At 47.5% G+C, this 19,547-nt stretch overlaps 1 protein-coding gene across 19 annotated transcripts in view; it reads right to left on the bottom strand.

The window, feature by feature from the left end:
* The window catches only part of Grhl1 (grainyhead-like transcription factor 1), a 50,417-nt gene extending 30,884 nt beyond the window's left edge, over positions 1-19,533 (bottom strand). For 5 of the 19 annotated variants that reach the window (XR_015621865.1, XR_015621864.1, XR_015621866.1 and 2 more), the window contains 8 exon segments: positions 19,354-19,533; positions 15,497-15,683; positions 14,132-14,202; positions 10,117-10,507; positions 8,739-8,815; positions 7,275-7,431; positions 6,745-6,856; positions 5,500-5,594 (listed from right to left, as the gene is read on the bottom strand). Coding sequence is in view for 8 of the 19 variants with exons in the window: in NM_001431901.1 (NP_001418830.1) it covers positions 5,500-5,594; positions 6,745-6,856; positions 7,275-7,431; positions 8,739-8,815; positions 10,117-10,507; positions 14,132-14,202; positions 15,497-15,683; positions 19,354-19,373 (1,110 nt within the window). In the remaining 11 variants the exon portion in view is untranslated. 19 annotated transcript variants of the gene reach the window in all.
* Positions 19,534-19,547: the final 14 nt, after the last annotated feature.

The raw sequence follows: 19,547 nt of genomic DNA, 5'->3' as shown, positions 1-19,547 counted from the left end.
TTTTCAGGACAAGGTTTCTCTGTGTCACTCTGGCTGTCCTGGAACTCATCCTGTAGACCAGGCTGGCCTTGAACTCAAAGATCTGCCCACCTCTGTCTCTAGAGTACTGGGACTAAAGGTGCGACCACACCCGGATGCTATGTTTTATTTTTATTTATTTACTATGTGGGGCTGTTGGCGTGTGCCAGGAAGGTCAAAGAAGGATGAATTATTTTCTGCTCTGTCAGTACTCTGTCTCATCCCCTTGAGACAGGTCTCTCCCAAATCTGGAGCTAGCCCGGCAACCGGCAAGCTCCAGCAATCCTCCTGCCTGCTGTTCAGGCCTAGTGACCAAGGCTTTTGCTGTGGCTACTTGTGATGTGAATTCAGGTCTTCACGCACTTTTACCCACCCAGCCATCTCCTCCCCCCACAGATATGTGCCTTTAAATCACATAAATGAAAACCCTTGCCAATGCTGGGAGCAGAAGGCAAGGTGTGTGTAGATAATCCAGTACAATCTAGTTAGCATCATGGTCTGCCTAGACTCTGAAAGTAGCTTCTGTGATGTAATATTCGGAATATTTATCATTTAGTATGTGTGTGGGGTTGGGGGTTAAGGAGAAAGTGTGTGTGGGAGGGTCTGTTCTCTCCTTCCACTATGGATCTGGGCCACTGATCTGAACTGTCAGGCTCTGCAGCAAGCAATCTGCCAGCTGAGCCACCCTGCTGGCCCACGGCCTTTGCTTTAAAAGTAACAGTGTTTCCTGACCTGTCTTAAGCAGCCCAGTTAGTACACACTTTAGTTTTAGGTCCTTTGCATCATCTAATTGCAATTACAAGCACAATATTTGACTCATTTCTTTCTTCCCTCCCGCCCTCCCATTCACACTAGAAATAAGTTGTGAAACAAACCAAACCTGTCCCGGCTCAATACAACCAAACATGGCACCGCCTTGTTTTAATGGCACCCTGATGGATGCTTCACTAGAATGGAATCCCTTTAAATGCAAGCAATGCGTTCAGTCCAGAGACATTAAAAAAAAAAAAAAAACCTGCATCCCACAAGCACACACAAAACATCCCAAGTTCAAGTTACCAGAGTGGCCACACCCCTTGACGGCCCCGCCCCGGGCACTCCACTGGCTCTTGCTGAGCCAGGGAAACAAAAGGAAAGATGCCACTCCACCTAAACACAAGAATCCTCATGGTGGGATTTATGGGACCTCAAAGTAGGCGTCAACCTGTTTTAATCCTCTTTATTTTGTAACAGGAGCCTTTCCATGACAGAAACTTGTGTTCCAGAACAACTGTCCAGATTCCTGAGTACCTTCCCAGAGCGGCTGGTCTATCACAGACCGTGGAAGCACATACAGTCTGACCCTACAGCTTTTGCATGACAGGATGCTGTGCCTCTGACTGTCCTTGTCCCCACCCTATCTCCTCAGTTTAAGGCCCTGCATGGAAGGCAAGAAACGGGAGGAAGCGAACTAGAGAGAGAGGAAAAGTGTGTTGTGACTTACTGTCACACCCATAGAAGGACCACAGGGAGGAAAGATGCAGTCCCATTGGTCAGCAAGCAGCCTGGTCACACACCAAGACTAAAGAGCTTCCTGCTAGAATCTGACAGCAACTCGAGAAGAGCACCAGGGGCCTTGCAGCCTTGAGCTGCAGGAGACACAGCACGCAAAGCACACAAGGCTCTCTACAAGTTCTTCCCTGGTATGGCCCACTCCAGGGGCTTGGCCCTCGCTCGACTGTCTATCTTCCTCCTTTAAATTCTGGTTGTCATCAGAGCCACTCCCCAGCTGCTGCTAGATAACCTTCCTTGGTGCTGTCCAGAATCACTGGACTCCTGGGCAATAGCTCCTTGGTTTATAACTTCTACTCCCCTGCAGTAGATTATCGTCCAACATAAACGTTTTGCTCAGCAGTTAAAGTGTTTTTCTAGAGTAGATTCTGTGAATTGCGGTGAATACGCAATGCTGTCCTACTGATAACAAGAGCTTCATACAATAATACCAGGCCCAGAGCACTTGCTATCCAGGGTCTAGCACTGGTCTCTCGAGTGCCTGGTTTCACCAAGCTGCACACAGGATCCAGAGCACTGCTGTATGGTGGATGGTGCTGGGTGGAGTGGGAACAGGGCAGGGGACCCCAGCATGGTACTACCTGTAACAGTCACCCAAACAATTTGGCTCTCCCTCTAACTTTTCTTCCCACTACTTAATTTTAGATCTCTAGGCTTCTCCTGCTTCCTAATCAAATCTCAATGCTGCTGTAAACCCTTAAGGTTTATGATCCAAACCAGTTAAGAGTAGATTCTAAGCCAGGAGCTCCAGCAGAACCACAATTCTCCAACACCCCCCACCTCCAATACAACTACTGTAGAAGAGAGACTTTGGTTGAAAACTCTGCTTCCACATTTCATGTGTAAAGTAACATACACATTCTCCCTTGACTGGGTGATGCTATAGTTAAGATTTTAGGCTATTCCACAAAAGTCCATTTAACACATGACCTATGGGTTGCAGTCCTAGTGCTACAGCCTGGAACCCCAGAACTGGAGTTAGCCTTGCTAGTAGAGTTGCCACTATCTGGATGAAGTCGGGTTCCTGCAGGGTGGAAGGAACCTGCTTGCACAGGGGACTGTCCTATGTCCTTGCACACCTTGTTCTATGCTGTGCCTTACTGCCTGCCCTCTCCTCTCTGGGTGAGAGGCCCCTCATATTTTGCCCTACAAACCCTACACTTTAGCACCTTGCCTATCTTTGAAGGTCCAAATGTAGATGCTGCCTTTTCCTGTTTAACATACACCCAGCAGCTCGGTTTGGTTCCACGGTGTTCAGGAAGAAATGGGGGCTGCTGCCTAGTGGAAAGTCAATGGCTGAACTGTAACCTGTCTGCAGACTTCGGAGTCTTTAGAAGATGTCCAGTGAATGTCTTCATCATGTGGCTGGCCTGGGACCCGCTATGCAAACCAGCGTGGCTTCAAACTCAAAAGGTTTACCTGTCTCAGCCTCTTGAATGCTGGGATAAAAGGCAAGCACCACCACACCCAGACATTCCTAGTTTTCAAAGTAATTTCTCTTTCTGCTGTTGCTTTCAAATGAACAGCCTTCCCCTTGATGCTTGTGTGGCTCCAGCAGGTCCCTGCTTGCGCCCATGACCTGCATGTACAGAGGTGCACTGTGAGCTGAGTCCAGGCTGGAGCAGTGCTTTCCCAGTACCGCACGAGCCAAGACATTCATGATTTGACTCTGTTTGTTCTCAAAACAGTGACATCAAAGTGAACATACATATGTATAGGACTCACAGGAAGATGCTGGGTGAGGATTCTGGATGTCCTCATACCGGTATGCCGAAGACTGTATGCCCTAGTTACCATCAGAAATCAGAGCAAAAGAATTCCATACATGGCCTACCAACCTGGACGACTGTGGGAGAGAATCAGGAATTAACGTATGCTGCTGGGCTAGAGTGTAGCTTGCCCAGAGAGCACTTGCCTAGCAAGCTGAAGCCTTGGGTTTAATCCTCTGCCCCCCTAAGAAAACAACGAATTAATTAAAAACGGGCATCCCTACGTGAGAACAAGAAGGAGCCACTTAAGAAGATAGATGCTTGCATAAAATAAGTAAGTAAACAAAACAGCTACAGGGTTCCGCACCAACACCTACTCACTCTAGTTACCTTGAGGCATTAATTACTTTAAATTTGAAAACAGAAGCACGGACTTGGCTGGGAAAAGCTAAGACTCTGCTTGCTGGATTCCAACACAGTCTTGAAACCGATGTCTGCTATCAGCTTCAAACGGGAGCAGCTTCATTAAGAATGGCACACCACCATGCCCAGGGAGTAGGGGAGGGCTGAGTGTGGGTTCTGGACTGGCTACAGGAGGGCGTCAGCTCTGCCTCCCTGTTCTAAGTAGACTGAAGACTCTCCTCACCGACTTCTTGTATCAGGTTGAGTACCTGCCAGCCCTCAGCATACAGCCTGCTGTCCTTGTTTTCGCAGCCTTCCTTACTCCCACCCTTGAGAGTGACACATCATGCAAACAAAGCACCCTGCCCATATGCAGGTCCTTCCAGCCAAGAGCTCCCAGGCTCTGACAAGCGCTTATTAATCCTGGCCACACCCAACAGACAGCACAACTGGCCCCATCAGCCTTTTGCTTTCTCGGTGTTTTCAGTGGTAATAAAGGTACAAAACAACAAAAACAACAACAAAACCCACAACCAACAAAACCAACCCAAAAGCACAGAACCCAAAACTGAGCTAGGGCCTGGCATAGGTCTCACTAAAGTCGGAGAAGACAGCTTAGAGCTTTACTAGTAGTTAACCTGTCACTCCAGTTGCCCAGTGTGAAGCAGGAAGCACTTCTCAGGAGCCCGAGACCAGAAGCATCCAGAGAGCATGGCTGTCTCCTCTTACAGGGCTTCTCAGAAGCCATGCGCTAAATCCTATTGCAGTTTTAAATTTCCACATAACTGAGACAAGCATTCAGGAAGTGCCAGGCTTCCCACAGTAGCCCCTCTAAAGTTAATGTAGTGCCCAGCTCTGGATGGAGCAGCTGACATCTGCATGGAGTGGTGTGGGCTGGCAGGAGGACTGTCACGGCACCAGAGCTCCTGCACACTGTCTCCTGTAGAGGAAGGATGTACCTGTGCCTTAGCTATAACCACCATGTCACAGGAGACAGAATAAACTTCACCTGACTCTCAAGAACCTCTCAGTATTTGATTCTTCTCCCCCTCCCCCTCTCCCTACCTCTCCCCCCTCTTTCTTTTTTCCATTTTTTTGGTGATAGGTTCCCACTGTGTAGTTCTGACTGGCCAGGAACTCACTATGTAGAGGAGGCTGGCTTGGGACTCACAGTGATCTCCCTGCCTCTGCCTCCTAAGAGCTGGGAATAAAGATGTGCGCCATCACCAACTGGTAGAACTCAATGTTAATGAAGAGAATGGAGAGAGCACTGGGGAAGGGAGATGTAACTTAAGAATATACTCGCTTGTCCCTAAAGGAGCTGGAAAGTCCCAGAGAATCACCCAAGTGACCCTCTGAATCTGAAGCAACTGTGCACTGCCCGAGGCAGAAGAATCTTCCGCTGTTGTGTGGTAACCGCTAGCAACTTGGACTTAGCCTTTGTGCAGGAACCCTGCCTGGTTGGAGGGATGCTATTGCACTAATCCTTACATCACCCGTGCAGGAGGGAGGGGAAGGTGTAGATGCTACTGTGCAAATGAGGAAGTAAAGACAGATGAATGAGGGCCTGGGTGGGACTGGGGGTCACACAGGAGGCACTGGCAGGTGACAGTTCAGCCTGGAGGGTTCACATGTGTGTTGAGGGATGGCCAAAAAAATGCAGCTTTGGAGGAGGGTGGGAACTGAGAGGACAGTTTCATAACATCTAGGAGGGAAAGAAATGTAGAACTGCAAAGCAGATCGGCTGTGAAATCTTGCTGCTCCTCCCATCTTGGGACAGCTGGAAGGGATGAGACGCACCCTGGGCGTTATGACATACCTTCGCCTCATCGTTGATGTCCCAGGTGAAGGAAATGGCGTTATAGGCGATCTCCTCAATGTTGCTGATGGTGTTGAAGCTTTCTTTGTAGTCAGCTACATGAGGCAACCAACAAGAAAAAGAAAGTTATGATGGGTAGCTTCAGTGTGAGCTCATAGCAGGCCTAGGAACACTCAGTTTTCCGCATCGTCCACTGGGTGAGTTAAATGAGGATTTTGTTGGAATGAAAGAAATTGAAAAATAGAGGAGGAAAAAAAATAATCACAGGAGTCTTTTTTTAAGTAGAGGCAAGCTTAGATACAGTTAATTCTGTATCATTGGGTTAAAATTAGAAAGTTTAAATAAGTCTAAAAAGTTTAACCAATGGTCCCGAAAGACATGTATCTATGGAACCAAGACTAGAACTCAGTTCTTCTAAGCTAGGGGCGGAGACACAATTTACAATCCAGAAATTGGGAGACAAAGCTGGAAGTTTCTGCTGTGACTTCAATGACAGCCTGAGCTACTTAGTAAGGTTGAGGCCAGCCTGAGCTAGATCGAAAGACCTCGCCCCAACAAACTCAGCCCTTCTTATTCTTACAAAAAAGAGAGCCTGAGACTTTAAAAAGGTGAGCGGAAGCCCTCAGACGGACAGCCGCCTGTGATGTAGATGACTGTTAGGTAAGACTGGAAACCAGAGGGGGCAGAAGCGTTGGAGGGTTGTACCCTGGGCATCCACCACTGGGCTATCACAGACTAACAAGATGAGCAAGCTAGCTCAGGGCCTAGCTGCAGAAATGATTTCTTTTGGCCCATTAGAAATCTCCTTGTCGTTATCTCTAAAGAGAAGCCAGGTAAAGACCTAGAGAAGACATTTATGCCTCTCAAAATGTGCAGACTGGGGTGTGGGGGGGGGTGGAGCTCAGTGGCTGAGTGCTGCCATGTGGGCAGTCCTGGGTCCCCCCTAGAGCAGCAGAGAAGGGGATAAAGAGAAGTGCAGGTTGAAAGTGGGACACTCTCATGCTGGCTGGCCACCGTTCTGGCTGCAGAGTCACATGGCAAACCACTGCCTGGGCACGGGCCCGTGGAGGAAGTGAGGACAGAGCCCTGATTCCAAGAGCCACAGGACAGTGCCTGGAACACATCTGTGGCTGGCATCAGATTCAAATGCTTTCAGCAGGAAGTTGATTATTGCCAAAAGTAATAGGACTTGGCTAGCTGGGCACTGGAGCCTGCGGGATGTCGGTGGGCTTCGTGGCCACTCACCAATGTCAATGCACCTCTGCTTGGCCGTGTGCTGACGGGAGTGCCAGTACTTCCAGTGCCTTAGCTGGTCTTCCCTGCTTTTGTCTTCAGCAAAAACCACCATGATCACACTCTGGGAACGAGAACGAGGTACAGCATGAAGACCCGAAGGGGCGAGCAGCTCCAGAGAAAGGCACTTGTTATTAGACCAGAGTCGTGGTGTAAAGCAAGGCTATGGGGGCTGGGGGCTCGCCCAGTGGTTAAGGACACTTGCTGCTCTCCCAAAGGACCTGAGTTCTGTTCCCAGCACTCAAAGGCCTCTTACAACAGCCTGTAACTCCAGTTCCAGGGAATCCAATGGCCTCCAAGGGCATCCGTACACAAGCACGCACACTCGGAGACACAGGAAGAAAAGTAAGAATAATCCTTAAACAACGAACACCACAGCTCGGCACTTCCGGCCTTTATTCAGCTACAAACACCTAGAAGTGTCAGGGCCTAGTGTCACCTGACAAGAATTCCTGGAGAACAGAATCAGGTATAGAACTTACTCGAACTTTGCTGATAGGGTGGTGGATCCCTTCATTGCTGCTCACTTCCTTTAGGGTGACAGGATAGAACTGGCCTTTGTTCAGGTATGTCATGGTGCTGTCCCCTTGCTTCTGCCGAAGTGACTTTGAGGCTTCTAGGGTATACTCAAAGTTGTTCCTATAGGACAAAGAAGCAACAGGTCTGGGCCAGTCTTTTGGAAGCTTCCTGGACACTTTAGTGCAGCCCTAAAGTGCTAGGGTGTGTGTGAGGAGAGGGGTAGGTTCTGAGGCAGCAGACCACCAGCGAGCATCCAGCTGACCAGGCCATGTCAGAAGCAGACTTGCCCCTTCACTTGATAAACAGGATCCTAACCCAGAAAACTCAGTGGGCTATGAAATACTGATTACAAAGTCTCTGACGTAAGGTTAACAATTAGACATTTGGACACTTGGGCACAAATGACATCAGGAACCGAGGAGGTGGTGGAAGGAGCTCATGGGGCCTGCTGCCAATCTGGAATTTATGGACAAAGGCTGCAAATGGGCTGAGAGTTCTGCATTCAGCCATTTAGACACCAACACTCTCCTGTTGCTTCTGCCTGCACCTGTCTCTAGGCGGGTGCTCCACAACTGCCTGTTTCCTATTACTTTACACAGCCACTCCGAGCCTTCCTACAGTGGGAAGTGGCCCTTACACGTATGCTTCTGAGTAAAGTTGTATTAGAACATAGCCACACCACTTGCTTATGCCTTATCTGTGGACCCCGTTTCATTACCACAGCAAAGCTGCTAGTGAAAAAACTACAGGAGGCTAAAGAGCCTAAAATATTTACTGCCTGACATGTCACTGAGAAAGCCTGTCAGCTTTATCACAAAGCTTTATTGTCAGTCTGCAGTTCCTGCACCTCAGGCATGCTAATAAAGGAAGTCTAAACACATAAAATGAAAAAAATGAAACCCTAGGTTTAAAAAAATCTTAAGGTGTTTATATACTTCTCATGAACCTAGACAGTGCTCCTAGTTCCAGAGGATGGTGCAATTTTGCTAAGCTAAAACCAAGTTGCAAGGTCAGGAAAAAAATTACACTTGTTTATTTTATCCTTAACAACGATAATAAAGTCCACTGCCCACCACATTTGGCCCTACCTGTCAGCTAACTACACACTTTTGGGAGCAGAAGGGTCGGTCCACAGAGATCTACCTCAATCCCCATCCCTCCCTTCAGATCTCATCCCTCAACACCACAGAAGGGAGCCAGGGAAGGAAGAAGTACCAACACCAGGAGCTGAGGAAACCGAAAACCAGAGTCCCACACCGAATCACCACATCCAAAGTCCCCTACCCAAGATTAGATGACAGCTGGTGGAGTCAGAGGAAGGTGAAAGCTCGCCAAAGCCACCTCAGATTTGTCAGGACTGATCGATACAAAGAGAAATGACCACAGATGCCGAAAACCCAAACGTCAAACAAAAAGACAACTGTTACCCAGAAACACTGTCAAACACATAGTCCTCTGAAGTCATGCCCGGCATCCGAAGACTGAGCTCCGAGGGGAAGAAAACCTGAAATACCAACGGAGTGAGCCTCGAGCAGTAACTCTCACCACAGTCACTAATGTCCAAGGGCTCATTTCTTTTTTTTTTTTTTTTGGTTCTTTTTTTTTCCGGAGCTGGGGACCGAACCCAGGGCCTTGCGCTTCCTAGGCAAGCGCTCTGCCACTGAGCCAAATCCCCAACCCCCAAGGCCTCATTTCAAAACAAAGACCCTAAAGCTATTTTTAAAAATTAAATATAAAAATGTAATTATCAGCCAGGAGGTGGCACACACCTTTAATCTCAGCACTCGGGAGGCAGAGGCAGGAGGACCTCTGTGAGTTTGAGGCCAGCCTGGTCTATAGAGTGAGTTCTAGAACAGCCAGGGCTACATAAAGAAACCCTGTCTCAAAAAATAAATAAATAAATAAATAAATAAAAATTAAAAAAAATTAAAAAAAAACCATAAATAAATAAATAAATGAATGAATGAATGAAAAAATAGATAAAATAAAAAGTAAATGTCTACTTGTATATACCATTCATGCATTCATGTCACCACACACACACACACACATACATACATGCACATGTGTACACACACACACACACACACACACACACACACACACACACACACTCCACTAAGTCCCTGAGATGCCCTCTTTCTCTTTCCTCATCTTTCCCATATCACATGTTTGAAGTCTAGAATCTGCAGCCAAACTACAAGGGCCATGAGTCACGTTTGTACCAGGGCTGGGCAAGCCTGCTACCTTTCCTGGGGAGTGTCGGTTTCCACCTACGGGACCCTGCAATGGCAGTGAGTTCTGCTCCCAACACCCTCTGTGCATGATCAGACCCTTAGGAGTCTGCAGAACTCATTTGTAAAATCTGTAGGCTGTACCAAGGACCACCTCCACTTCCGGATCATGCGACTAATGGAGTAGCGCCCTGTGAGGACAGGACAGAGCTGCCATGCTAGGAGCTTCAGGAGCTTGCATGGGTGAAAGCTGAAGAAATACTATGAGAATGCACTGCAGTTGGACACGGGCTCCCTTTCCCTCTCTCTCCCCAGCAAATCTCTTAGCAGAAACCATAATTGTTAGCTCAGCTGTTGGTAAGATTACCCATGTGCCCTTGATGATAATTTTTGGATTTGTAGGTTTAGCTTACAAATTATACCTACAGGCCTTTCTCTTAAAAAAAAAAATCTTTTATTCCTGATCCACTCATTCTGGGCTAGGTTTCAAGCTTACATAACCAGGAAAAGGTGGAACTCAATACTCAGACAAACATGCCGCTGTCTTAGGAAGATGTTTTGTCTTTTGTACCTCCTGAACGCCCTCCTTGAAGGTCTCAGAGAAGGTGGAGTCCGGAGTCCTCCGCTGAGCGTTGGGAGGTTGTGGGCCAGAGCTGAACTGGTCAGTGCTGAGGCTCCGGTCAAAAACCACCACGCGCTCGGTGGGTTCCGAGTGGTACACTGCTGGGGGGATTCCCACAGTGAAGCCGTGCGGCTGGATTTCTGTCTTGATGGAGTGGGTAGGCATGGTCGCTATGGAGACAGTGACTGTAGTATCAGGAGCTGTCAGATGGCCTCTCTTATCAATGCCCAGCTGGTTGCTATGGGGGAGAACGATGTTGAAGGGTACATTTTTCAGCACTTGCACCCTGTTTTCTCCAGCAGAAATGAGGGGCTGCTCCGTCACATTTGGTATGCTGTTTCTTCAGGAAAGGAGAAAGGACATTGTAGTGCAACTTTGATGATACAGTGCTTCCATGACCTGGGAGGAGCAAGGGCTTTACACATACTTAGCACCACATGCTCTAGCACGGATAACCCCACACTCTGAGGATCTGGGCCCCCCAAAGTAGCAATGCACCTGACAGAAACCAACTAAATAGGAATGAAGTAAGGGCTCATTCCTGGTGAAGACGTCGGTCAAGCAAACCCAAAAGCTTTTCATTGCTCTCAATTGCGGGGACCTAGAGCTTTTCTCCAGCACATGCTCTCCCCGGGAATCCTAACGTAGATCCTCGTATTTTATTATAAACCTGAAGCTTTAAGTGCAACTGATCAGTTGGATTAGAACCACAGATCCTGGAGCAAGATCACCTGGGTTCAAATTCTGTGTGAGCTTGAGCAAGCTATTTTGTCTCTCAGGACTCCGTTCTTACCTATGAAAAGTAAAAACAATGTGAACAGGCTTGCATCTCTGTTGCCGTGATAAAACCCTGTGACCAAAAGTAACTTGGAGGAGGAAAGGCCTGCAGGTTACAGTCCATCATCACGGGAAGCCATGGCAGGGACTCAAGGAATTGGAGGAGGAACACTGCTGATTGGCTTGTTTCCACTTGCCCAGCCACCTTTCTTTTTTTTTTTTTTTTTTTTTTTTTTATTAACTTGAGTATTTCTTATATACATTTTGTTTATATGGGCACACTGTAGCTATTTTTAGACACCCCAGAAGAGGGCATTGGATCCCATTAGGGATGGTCTTTGAGCTACCATGTGGTTGCTGGGAATTGAACTCAGGACCTCTGGAAGAGCAGTCAGTGCTCTTAACCGCTGAGCCATCTCTCCAGCCCCTCTCAGCCACCTTTCTTATACAGCCCAGGTCTGCCTGCCTAAGGATGGCACCGCCCACAGTGGGCTGAGCCCTCCCTACATCAATCAGCAATCAACCCCAGAAACATGCCCAAAGGCCAATCTGCTGGAGGCAACTCCTCAACTGCGCTTCCCTCTGCCCAGGTAGGTTTGTCTAGGTTTGGATCAAGCTGACAAAAACTAGTCAGCGCAGGAGGTGTCTGCCCTCTCAGATGGGTGCTGAGGACGGAACTCAGGGAATAACACCTGGGAAGATGCTCACAAGCAAGCCTTACTGAGCATCACTTTCTAATATTGATACTATCTGCTTCCCCAAGGAAACTCACGGTCACACTTTATTAATAGATGTTTTACATAAAATCAATTGTGGTCTAATATTTGGGTGATATGAATAATTATTTTTAAAAATGTTCATTATTATTTTGTGTGTGTTTGTGTGTGTATGTGTGTACATGGTTGTGTACACATGTGCACTTGTGTGTGCATGTGCCAAGTGTCATATATGTGAAGTCAGAAGTCAAGCCTGTGGAGAGTGTTGTCCTTCTCCCTTTACCTGGACCCCACAGAAAGAACCGGGGCCAGCATGGCCTTTACCTGCTGCTCTGGCTCCTCAGCCCCAAATGTGGAGGCTTTTTTTTTTTTTTTTTTGGTTCTTTTTTTCCGGAGCTGGGGACCAAACCCAGGGCCTTGCGCTTCCTAGGCAAGCGCTCTACCACTGAGCTAAATCCCCAACCCATGTGGAGGCTTTTTAAAAATTTGTTTGCTTTGACTTTTTTCCTGATATTGGGGATGCAATCCAGAGCCTTGTCCATGCTTCCCAAGTGTTCTATCACCAAGCTATAGGGTCCATGACTGTGGGTGTGTTTAGTTTTGTTTTGTTTTAGTATAGAATAGAGTTTATTTAGGACATGGGGGGGGGAGTTGAGAGGGCACGGAGAAAGGCAGAGGGAGAGAGAGTAGGGGAGTAGGGAAGTGGAGGGTGGCCATGAGCACATGGGGAGAGAAGGGGAAGGGGAATGGGGAGAGAGGGGGAAGGGCAAGAGGACTGAGGGGGAGCAGGAAGGCAAGAGCAGGAAATGCCATGACTGTGATTTTAAAGTCCCCTGAAATATTACAAACTGAAGGAACATAAAGGAATGAAACAAAGGCAATTTTACACATCTTAAAAATCAGCAAAACATGTTCATTCCTTGAACTGTAAATCCACTCCTGAGGATTGATCCTAAAGAAAATGTCAGGAAGCTGAGGCAGGAGAACTAGCTCCAGGCCAACCAGGACAACTTGGGATAAAAAAATCGAAGGTTTCACTGTGGCTTTGCCATAGCAAAAAACTAGACATGGCTGCAAAAATAAGTTCATTTTGAGTTTGTTTCAGGACACTCCAGCAAAAGGACATAAAATAGAACATGAACTAATTTGACCATTAAGAAAAAGAGAAAAACTTCAGCATTACAGTGGTTGAGTCTGGCAATGAATAGATGCTGGTGTCACCATTTCTCCTGTCACTGTGCTTGAAAAGAGTCATAATAAAAAGTAAAGAAATATAAAGAAGCCATTGGCCAGAAATAATTATTAAGGTTTAAATCGCAATATGGAAAATATTTATGAAACAAATTAAGTGGAATAAATGCATACTTCCAAAAACTATCTGCAACTGACCACAACCACAGTAAAGAAATAATTGTCTGGAATGTGGAATATGAATTGTTACTCATTCTTTAAGTCAATTTCTGTCATTCTCCCCAACCCCAAGATAGAATCTAACTACATAGCTCAGGCTGGCCTTGAACTCCTGCTTCAGAGTCCCTAGGATTACAGGTATATGCTACCATGCCCAGCTGGTTTATTCTTTATTACTAATAGAACATGGGTCAATTTAAAAGCTGTTTTTAGGGCCAGCAAGGTGGTTCAGTGGGTAAAGGCGCTTGCCCCCAAGACTGACAACTTGAGTTTGATGCCTGGAAGCCACTTAGTGGTAAGAGGGACCTTCCCTAAGCTATTCTCTGACCATATGTGCACTTTGGGGGGCCCAAATAGGTTTATACACACAAATGAGTGTAAAATGTGTCTTTTAAAAACATTTCACAGCTATATGGTTGATTATTAAAGTTTCAACCTAAATATTTAAAAGACACTTTCAAGAGGAGTTCAGATTCACTGAGTTTTAACTCAGACAACCATTCAGGAGCCATTGATACTTAACTTCTCTTTTTCTGCAGATCTGGCATTGAACCTAGCACCTCGCCTCTCAGGGCCAACTTCTCTATTGACAATCTGCACGCCAAGCCTTGTTTTGTCTACAACAGGCTCTCCTAAGAGCCCAGGCTGGCTAGGACTCCTGAGCTAGGACAGGCTCTCCCAAGAGCCCAGGCTGGCTAGGACTCCTGAGCCTTCTGCTCTGCCTCCCAGGTGCTGAGGTGACAGGCGTGTACCACCACACCCAGGTTCTTTTTTTGTTTTGTTTTAAAATACATCCCTGCCTCACCCCATTAGAGGGTCTCAACGCACATGAGCAAACACTTCAGGTTTTTAACTAAAACCCTCCCTCCAGACAGTAGAGGCTGATGTGTATGTTTTATAGGAAGGGGGACACAGACTAAATAAACAGATAACTTCTCAGAGTAGCAGAGGTTCTAACCCTGAGATGACAGGTCACTCTACTGTCTGATCCGACAGGGCCGGCCTCTTCACGTGTACACAGTTTATCCTCCGGTCTGCAGGCCGCCGCAGGGGGCACTTACCTTTTGCTGTGCTCTGGTTCTGGGTGCTCTCCCTCAGGCTTTACAGCCGATGATCTGCGCTCTCTGGGAACCTAAGGCGTCAATACCAACGAGAGGGATTCAGTCCTTATCCAGGGGAGAAGCCTTCACCTGAAGGAGCCACCTTTTATTTCTCAGGAGGCTTAGCGCTTCACTGGGTACACTGTGCCATTAACCTACCTGAGGCATGGCCCAAACAGACGCACACTCACTGCTGACGTGTGTGCGGTGCTTGGTCTGTGCAAGAATTCTTTCATATTTCCCTATTAACAACAACATAAAGGGGCTTGAGAGGGGCTCAGGGGCGAGGAGTGCACATTGCCCCTGCACAGGAGTTTGGGACCCAACACTAACGGAGGGTAAGCTCACCGCCACCTGAAGATCCAGCTCCCTCTCCCTCTTCCAGCCTCTAAGGGCACCTGCACTCATGGATAGAACCTGCCCATACATCCTCATATGCATACACATAAAACTACACAGATCTTTTTTAGAAAGATAAAGCTAAGTTCTGTTTGACTTATTAGCAATCTGTTTTTCAAGCAAGGCTAGTTATCAAGAAATAACAACTGATGCCTTCAGTCAACCAACTCAAATGGCTATCCCTGGGCAACTGCTGCGGGACAACCAAGGAGAAGGCAAACACAGGCCCCTCCTCAGCACCAGTCTGTGGCTGGAAATGGACCAGGACTGAAACCCTAACTGAATGCATCCCAGTTGCTGGGCTTAAGAGTCAAAAGTGACCCACAGGACGGCCTCAGGACCCATGTCAGGTATGACATAGGTCACCAGTGAATGACAGCTGAAATTACTAGAATTCCGTAAAGAACCATGAGGTAGAATGGTATAAAAACCCACACCTGGTACACATGAGTTAAGGCTAATTCAACTGTCTAGAAACAGGCAAGAAAATGTATTCTGATCTTAGAGCCAGGCCCCAGAAGTGTAAATGCGTGCATTTCCCACAGCAGCTCCCAACTTGGTAATATAGCAGTGACCCTGACCACCTGGAAGGGGAGAGTGTAGGTTAGTCAGCAACAACCCCTTTCCATGACATCAGGAACCAAGTTAAAATATTCAAAATGGGGGAGACTGGCTACTGCCTTCTTTTATTAGCAGCGTCTCCTTCAGCAAGGGCCAAAGCAGCTGTTTAAAAACCACCCTTTGATTCTATGATCGGAGAGGCTCGGCTTTGAACCACCAAAAGCTGGGGCACTCATTAAACCCTTTATAGTCCCCAGAGAGGCAAGCAGCCTGACAATTCCGCCAGCGAGTGACTGCTTTATAGGCTGCTGAATCAGGAGCGTCTGAGCATGGCGTGAACTGAACAGTGAAGAGCCCACCGCCCACCTTGTAGTAGTCATAGAGCAGGCCCAGGGCAGCGGCGCTGTCTTCGTCTCCATTGATGCTCATCATGGCTTTGGTGGCTGCCGTGAGAGGGTTTTCCAGGAACGACTTCCAGGCTTCGTCCTCACTGGTGTAGGAGCGCCGCTGGGGGTAAAGGGCTTCATTCTGAAGAACCAGCACTGGCCTTTTGCTTCAGAGGAAGAAATTGAAAAGTTAACTCCATACTTCCTACAGCAAGACAGCTTAGAAGCTGTTAAAAAACAAAACGGAACTGAACAATCAGTTCTTTGACATTCCTCTAAAATAGGACACAAGGCCCTTGCCAGGACATAATTACAAGTGGGGGGCAGCCCGGGCTGAGCAACCGCTTAGCACGGACAGGGTGCTGGGATCCACCTTCTGCACTACAGTCAATGGAATACTAACAGCTTCTGAAGGTCCGTCTAAAGGAAGCTCAATGAAGTGAGTGAAATGGTGCCCACACTCCTCTTAAAGATCATTTTGAAATTTAAAAAAAAGTTCAAAAATTCACATTTGGTTTACAAAACACTTTCTTAAGGCATATTTTAAACCACCTTGTAGCATTTTAGCTACATCAATAACCTTAGTAAGTCAGACGAAGACCGGCTCAGGAGGCAAGGCAGAGCTAAGGACCCCTGTCAGAGACACCGAGATGATACCACTTGTCAAAATTCAAAACTAGCCCCGAGAAGACACAGGGCTACTTAAATATTTACAGCAGCACACACGGGGCATACAGTGAGTCACGGATACTGTTCAATCACACTCAGGCCCGCTGCTACATGTGACTTCCCCCTTCCCCAGATGATGCCATGAGTTAAAACAGCTCCTTCCGAGAAACAGGGGCAGGAAGAAGGGACAGAAAGCAAAAGGGACATTTCGCTTAATCCTTCAGGGTATGAGAAAGTTAGAAGACTCTGCTGTTACCAGCAGGAGGAGCCTGGAATGTAGCCAATGGGGACAATAAATCAATAAAGCAGGGTAATCTTCTGGCATGGGCGTGAACTGCTCATCTTGGAGATAAACACTTAGCCTACAACAAATGAAGCCACAGAATGAAAACCAGCCTTAAAAAAAAAATAGTAGACAGATGTGATTTAAAAAATCTTTACGTGGGCCTGGGGAAGATAGCTCAGGGGTAAGGCACTTGCTCATGACTGTGATGGCCTGAAGTTCCCTGGGACCCACACAGTGGGAGAAGGAATTCCTTCAAGTTGTCCTCTGACTTTTACAAACGCAGACACACACACAACACAGACACTTGAGGCAAATTAATCAATTAAAAGTCTTCATTGGCTGCTAAGATGGTTCAGCTGATAAAGGTATCGGACTTCAATTTCTAAGACCCACAGAGTCGATAGAAAGGACTTAACTACAAGCTGTCCTGAGTGTGTGAGTGCATGAGAGACAGAGAGAGAGAGAGAGAGAGAGAGAGAGAGAGAGAGAGAGAGGAGAGAGAGACAGAGAAAGAAGAGAGAGAGAAGAAGAGAGAGGAGAGGAGAGAGAGACAGAGACAGAGACAGAGAGAGAAGAGAGATAGAGAGAGAAGAGAGAGAGGAGAGAGAAGAGGAGAGACAGAGAAGAGAGAGAGAAAGAGAGAGAGGAGAGAGAAGAGAGAGAAAGAGAGAGAAGAGAGAGAGGAGAGAGACAGAAGAGAGAGAGGAGAGAGAGGGAGAGAAAGAGAGAGAAGAGAGAGGGAGAGAAAGAGAGAGAAGAGAGAGAGAGAAGAAGAGAGAGGAGAGAGAGACAGAGAGAGAAAAGAGAAGAGAGAGAGAGAGACAGAGAGACAGAGAAGAGAGAGGAGAGAGAGAGAGAAGAGAGAGGGGGGGAGGACAGAGAATATGCTGGGAGGATGAGAGTAGTACAAACACAAACTCATAAAATAAATAAAATGTAAAAAAAAAATCTTTACTAAGGCATTGAGCATGTGACTTCCCTGCTCCGGGTTGGGGGCTTCCTGAGCTTTATCCCCAGTGCTCCCTTCCCCCCAAATAAATAAAACCTTTATTAGTTTTTCACACCAGGCAAGGACTATTTCACGTTAACAGCGCAGTTTGTGGGAAAAATCCCGAAAATGAATGGTGATTTTACCGGCACTTTACAGGAGATTTAGTTTAAATGATTCAGGCAAACACTACTGATTCCAAAAACTGGAAATGTCAACAGTCTCGACCACTGTTCAGCAGGCACTATTTAATAAGTCAATAGAAGGGAAAAACGGAGCGTTGACTTTAGCAGGACGAGGCTGTACTTTTGTGTGTGTGGAGGAACAAGAACGGAGGTGTCTGGAACTTATCTGAATCACAGCTATCCAGGCCCAGTTCTCATTGCAACACACGAATGAAATATGTAAATGGCCTAGAGGTGACCTACCTTTTCTAAAAGTGAGTGGAGAAAGTCTGATTATCTGTTCAAGGAATCAACAAAGCTGAGGACTTGGCAACCACCCACATCCTTCAAAAAACAGATATAGATTTAGAAGGAGAAGAAAATAAGGGCATCTTTGAAAAGGGGAGGAAAAGAGACGATTCTAAGGGTTTACATCCGCAGGCAAGTGATTTCGAAATCTAAAAAATTAAGAAGACTTATCTTTACAAACCTCACGTTTTGTCCAAAGAAAGAAATACACAAACTGCCCACCCCCACCCCACAGCCACCCCCCAAGCCTTTGGGTCCTGAGGCGGACCATGGTGGCTCCCTGGTGAGAGTCACTGGTGAACTGCTGAGCTATTAGTAATAGCCTAATAGTCACTTCCAGAAGACTGACAGCACTTGGCTCATTCAACACTCGTAATGCTAGTTTTTCAAGCTTCCCTCCTCCCATCCCATCCAACATTGGTACAAGGATCAGAAACTAAATATTTTCCAAGCGGCTTTATGTCTGCAATTACCCTGAAGGCATTTTATATTTCCAAAGTATGCCTAAGGCCAAGAGGTTGGCACTGGGGCTTTTGCCTAGTCAGTGAGCAGAGAAATAAACACAAGAACAACTGCAGCCCACTTCTTCAAGACCAGCAAGTTGTTGCTCCGGTCCTGAAGGTTCATGGGTGTTTTCAAATGAGCCTCAGACCTTCAAGAGTTATGGGTCAAGATTCTAAAATGAGAGCGGAGCACTAACTGAACTTCATTTTCTAAAGACAAGATTAATCTCTTGCTGATTCCACACTCAGCTAACCTTCCAGAAAACAAGCATGAGAAAGCCACCCTTAACAAGTTAACTATGAAACCAATTCACTGCTCCAGATTTACTGGGCTGAGATAAGATAGATTCTATCAGGACATCTTCATATTTATAGAAAAGTTGCGAGTAAATTTGAGAACTGCCCCCCCCCCAAGTTCTGCCAACGTTTGATCACATCTTACATCATCACTGAACATTTCTCGCTACTTTCTTATGTCCCAAACTCCAAAAAGCAATTCCGATTCGCGAGTAGCCTCTAGCTTTATCACTCGACTTGCAGTTTCTTTCACTTGATATTCCCAAACGGCAAAAATAGTCTTCTGTAATTACCGTCGGTGATGCAAGGGCCCAAGAACACCCACAGCAGATTTCTCACACAGCAGCCGCAGCTTAGAAAACGCGGGGCAGCGGACACTTCAACCTTCCCCTAGATCTCTCGCTTTGGCAGCTTGGCAGGTGACAGCAGGCTGCCCGGAGTCCACCCGTCCCCACCGGGCCATGAGCGTGGGGCCCGGGAGCCCTCCGACGGCAGGCCGGGTGTACCCCCGCGCCTTGCCCCGCCCAGCCTGGCCTCGCAGCTCCCGGAGCCCGCGCCGTCGCGGCGGCAGGTGCGGTGGCCCCCGGGCCCTGGCCGGACTCGCGCCCGCGCCTCACTCACTTGTCGTACTCCTGTGTCATCGCGCTCACTCGCTCGCCGCTGCCGGGCCGCAGAACTGGACTTTCGGGTTGGGACAGTACACCCGATCCGGGGGGAGGAGGCGGCGGCGGGCGGCGTGCGGCGGCAGGCGGTGGGTCCGGAGCGGCGGCCCCGACGGGTTGGGTTCGCTTTTCTCGCTCTGAGCCGGCTCGGCG

Source organism: Rattus norvegicus, chromosome 6, assembly GCF_021556685.1.
Source record: "Rattus norvegicus strain SHRSP/BbbUtx chromosome 6, alternate assembly SHRSP_T2T, whole genome shotgun sequence".
Classification (NCBI taxonomy): domain Eukaryota; kingdom Metazoa; phylum Chordata; class Mammalia; order Rodentia; family Muridae; genus Rattus; species Rattus norvegicus.
Note: the sequence above shows the minus strand (reverse complement) of the source record. Positions and strands in the feature narration are given on the sequence as shown.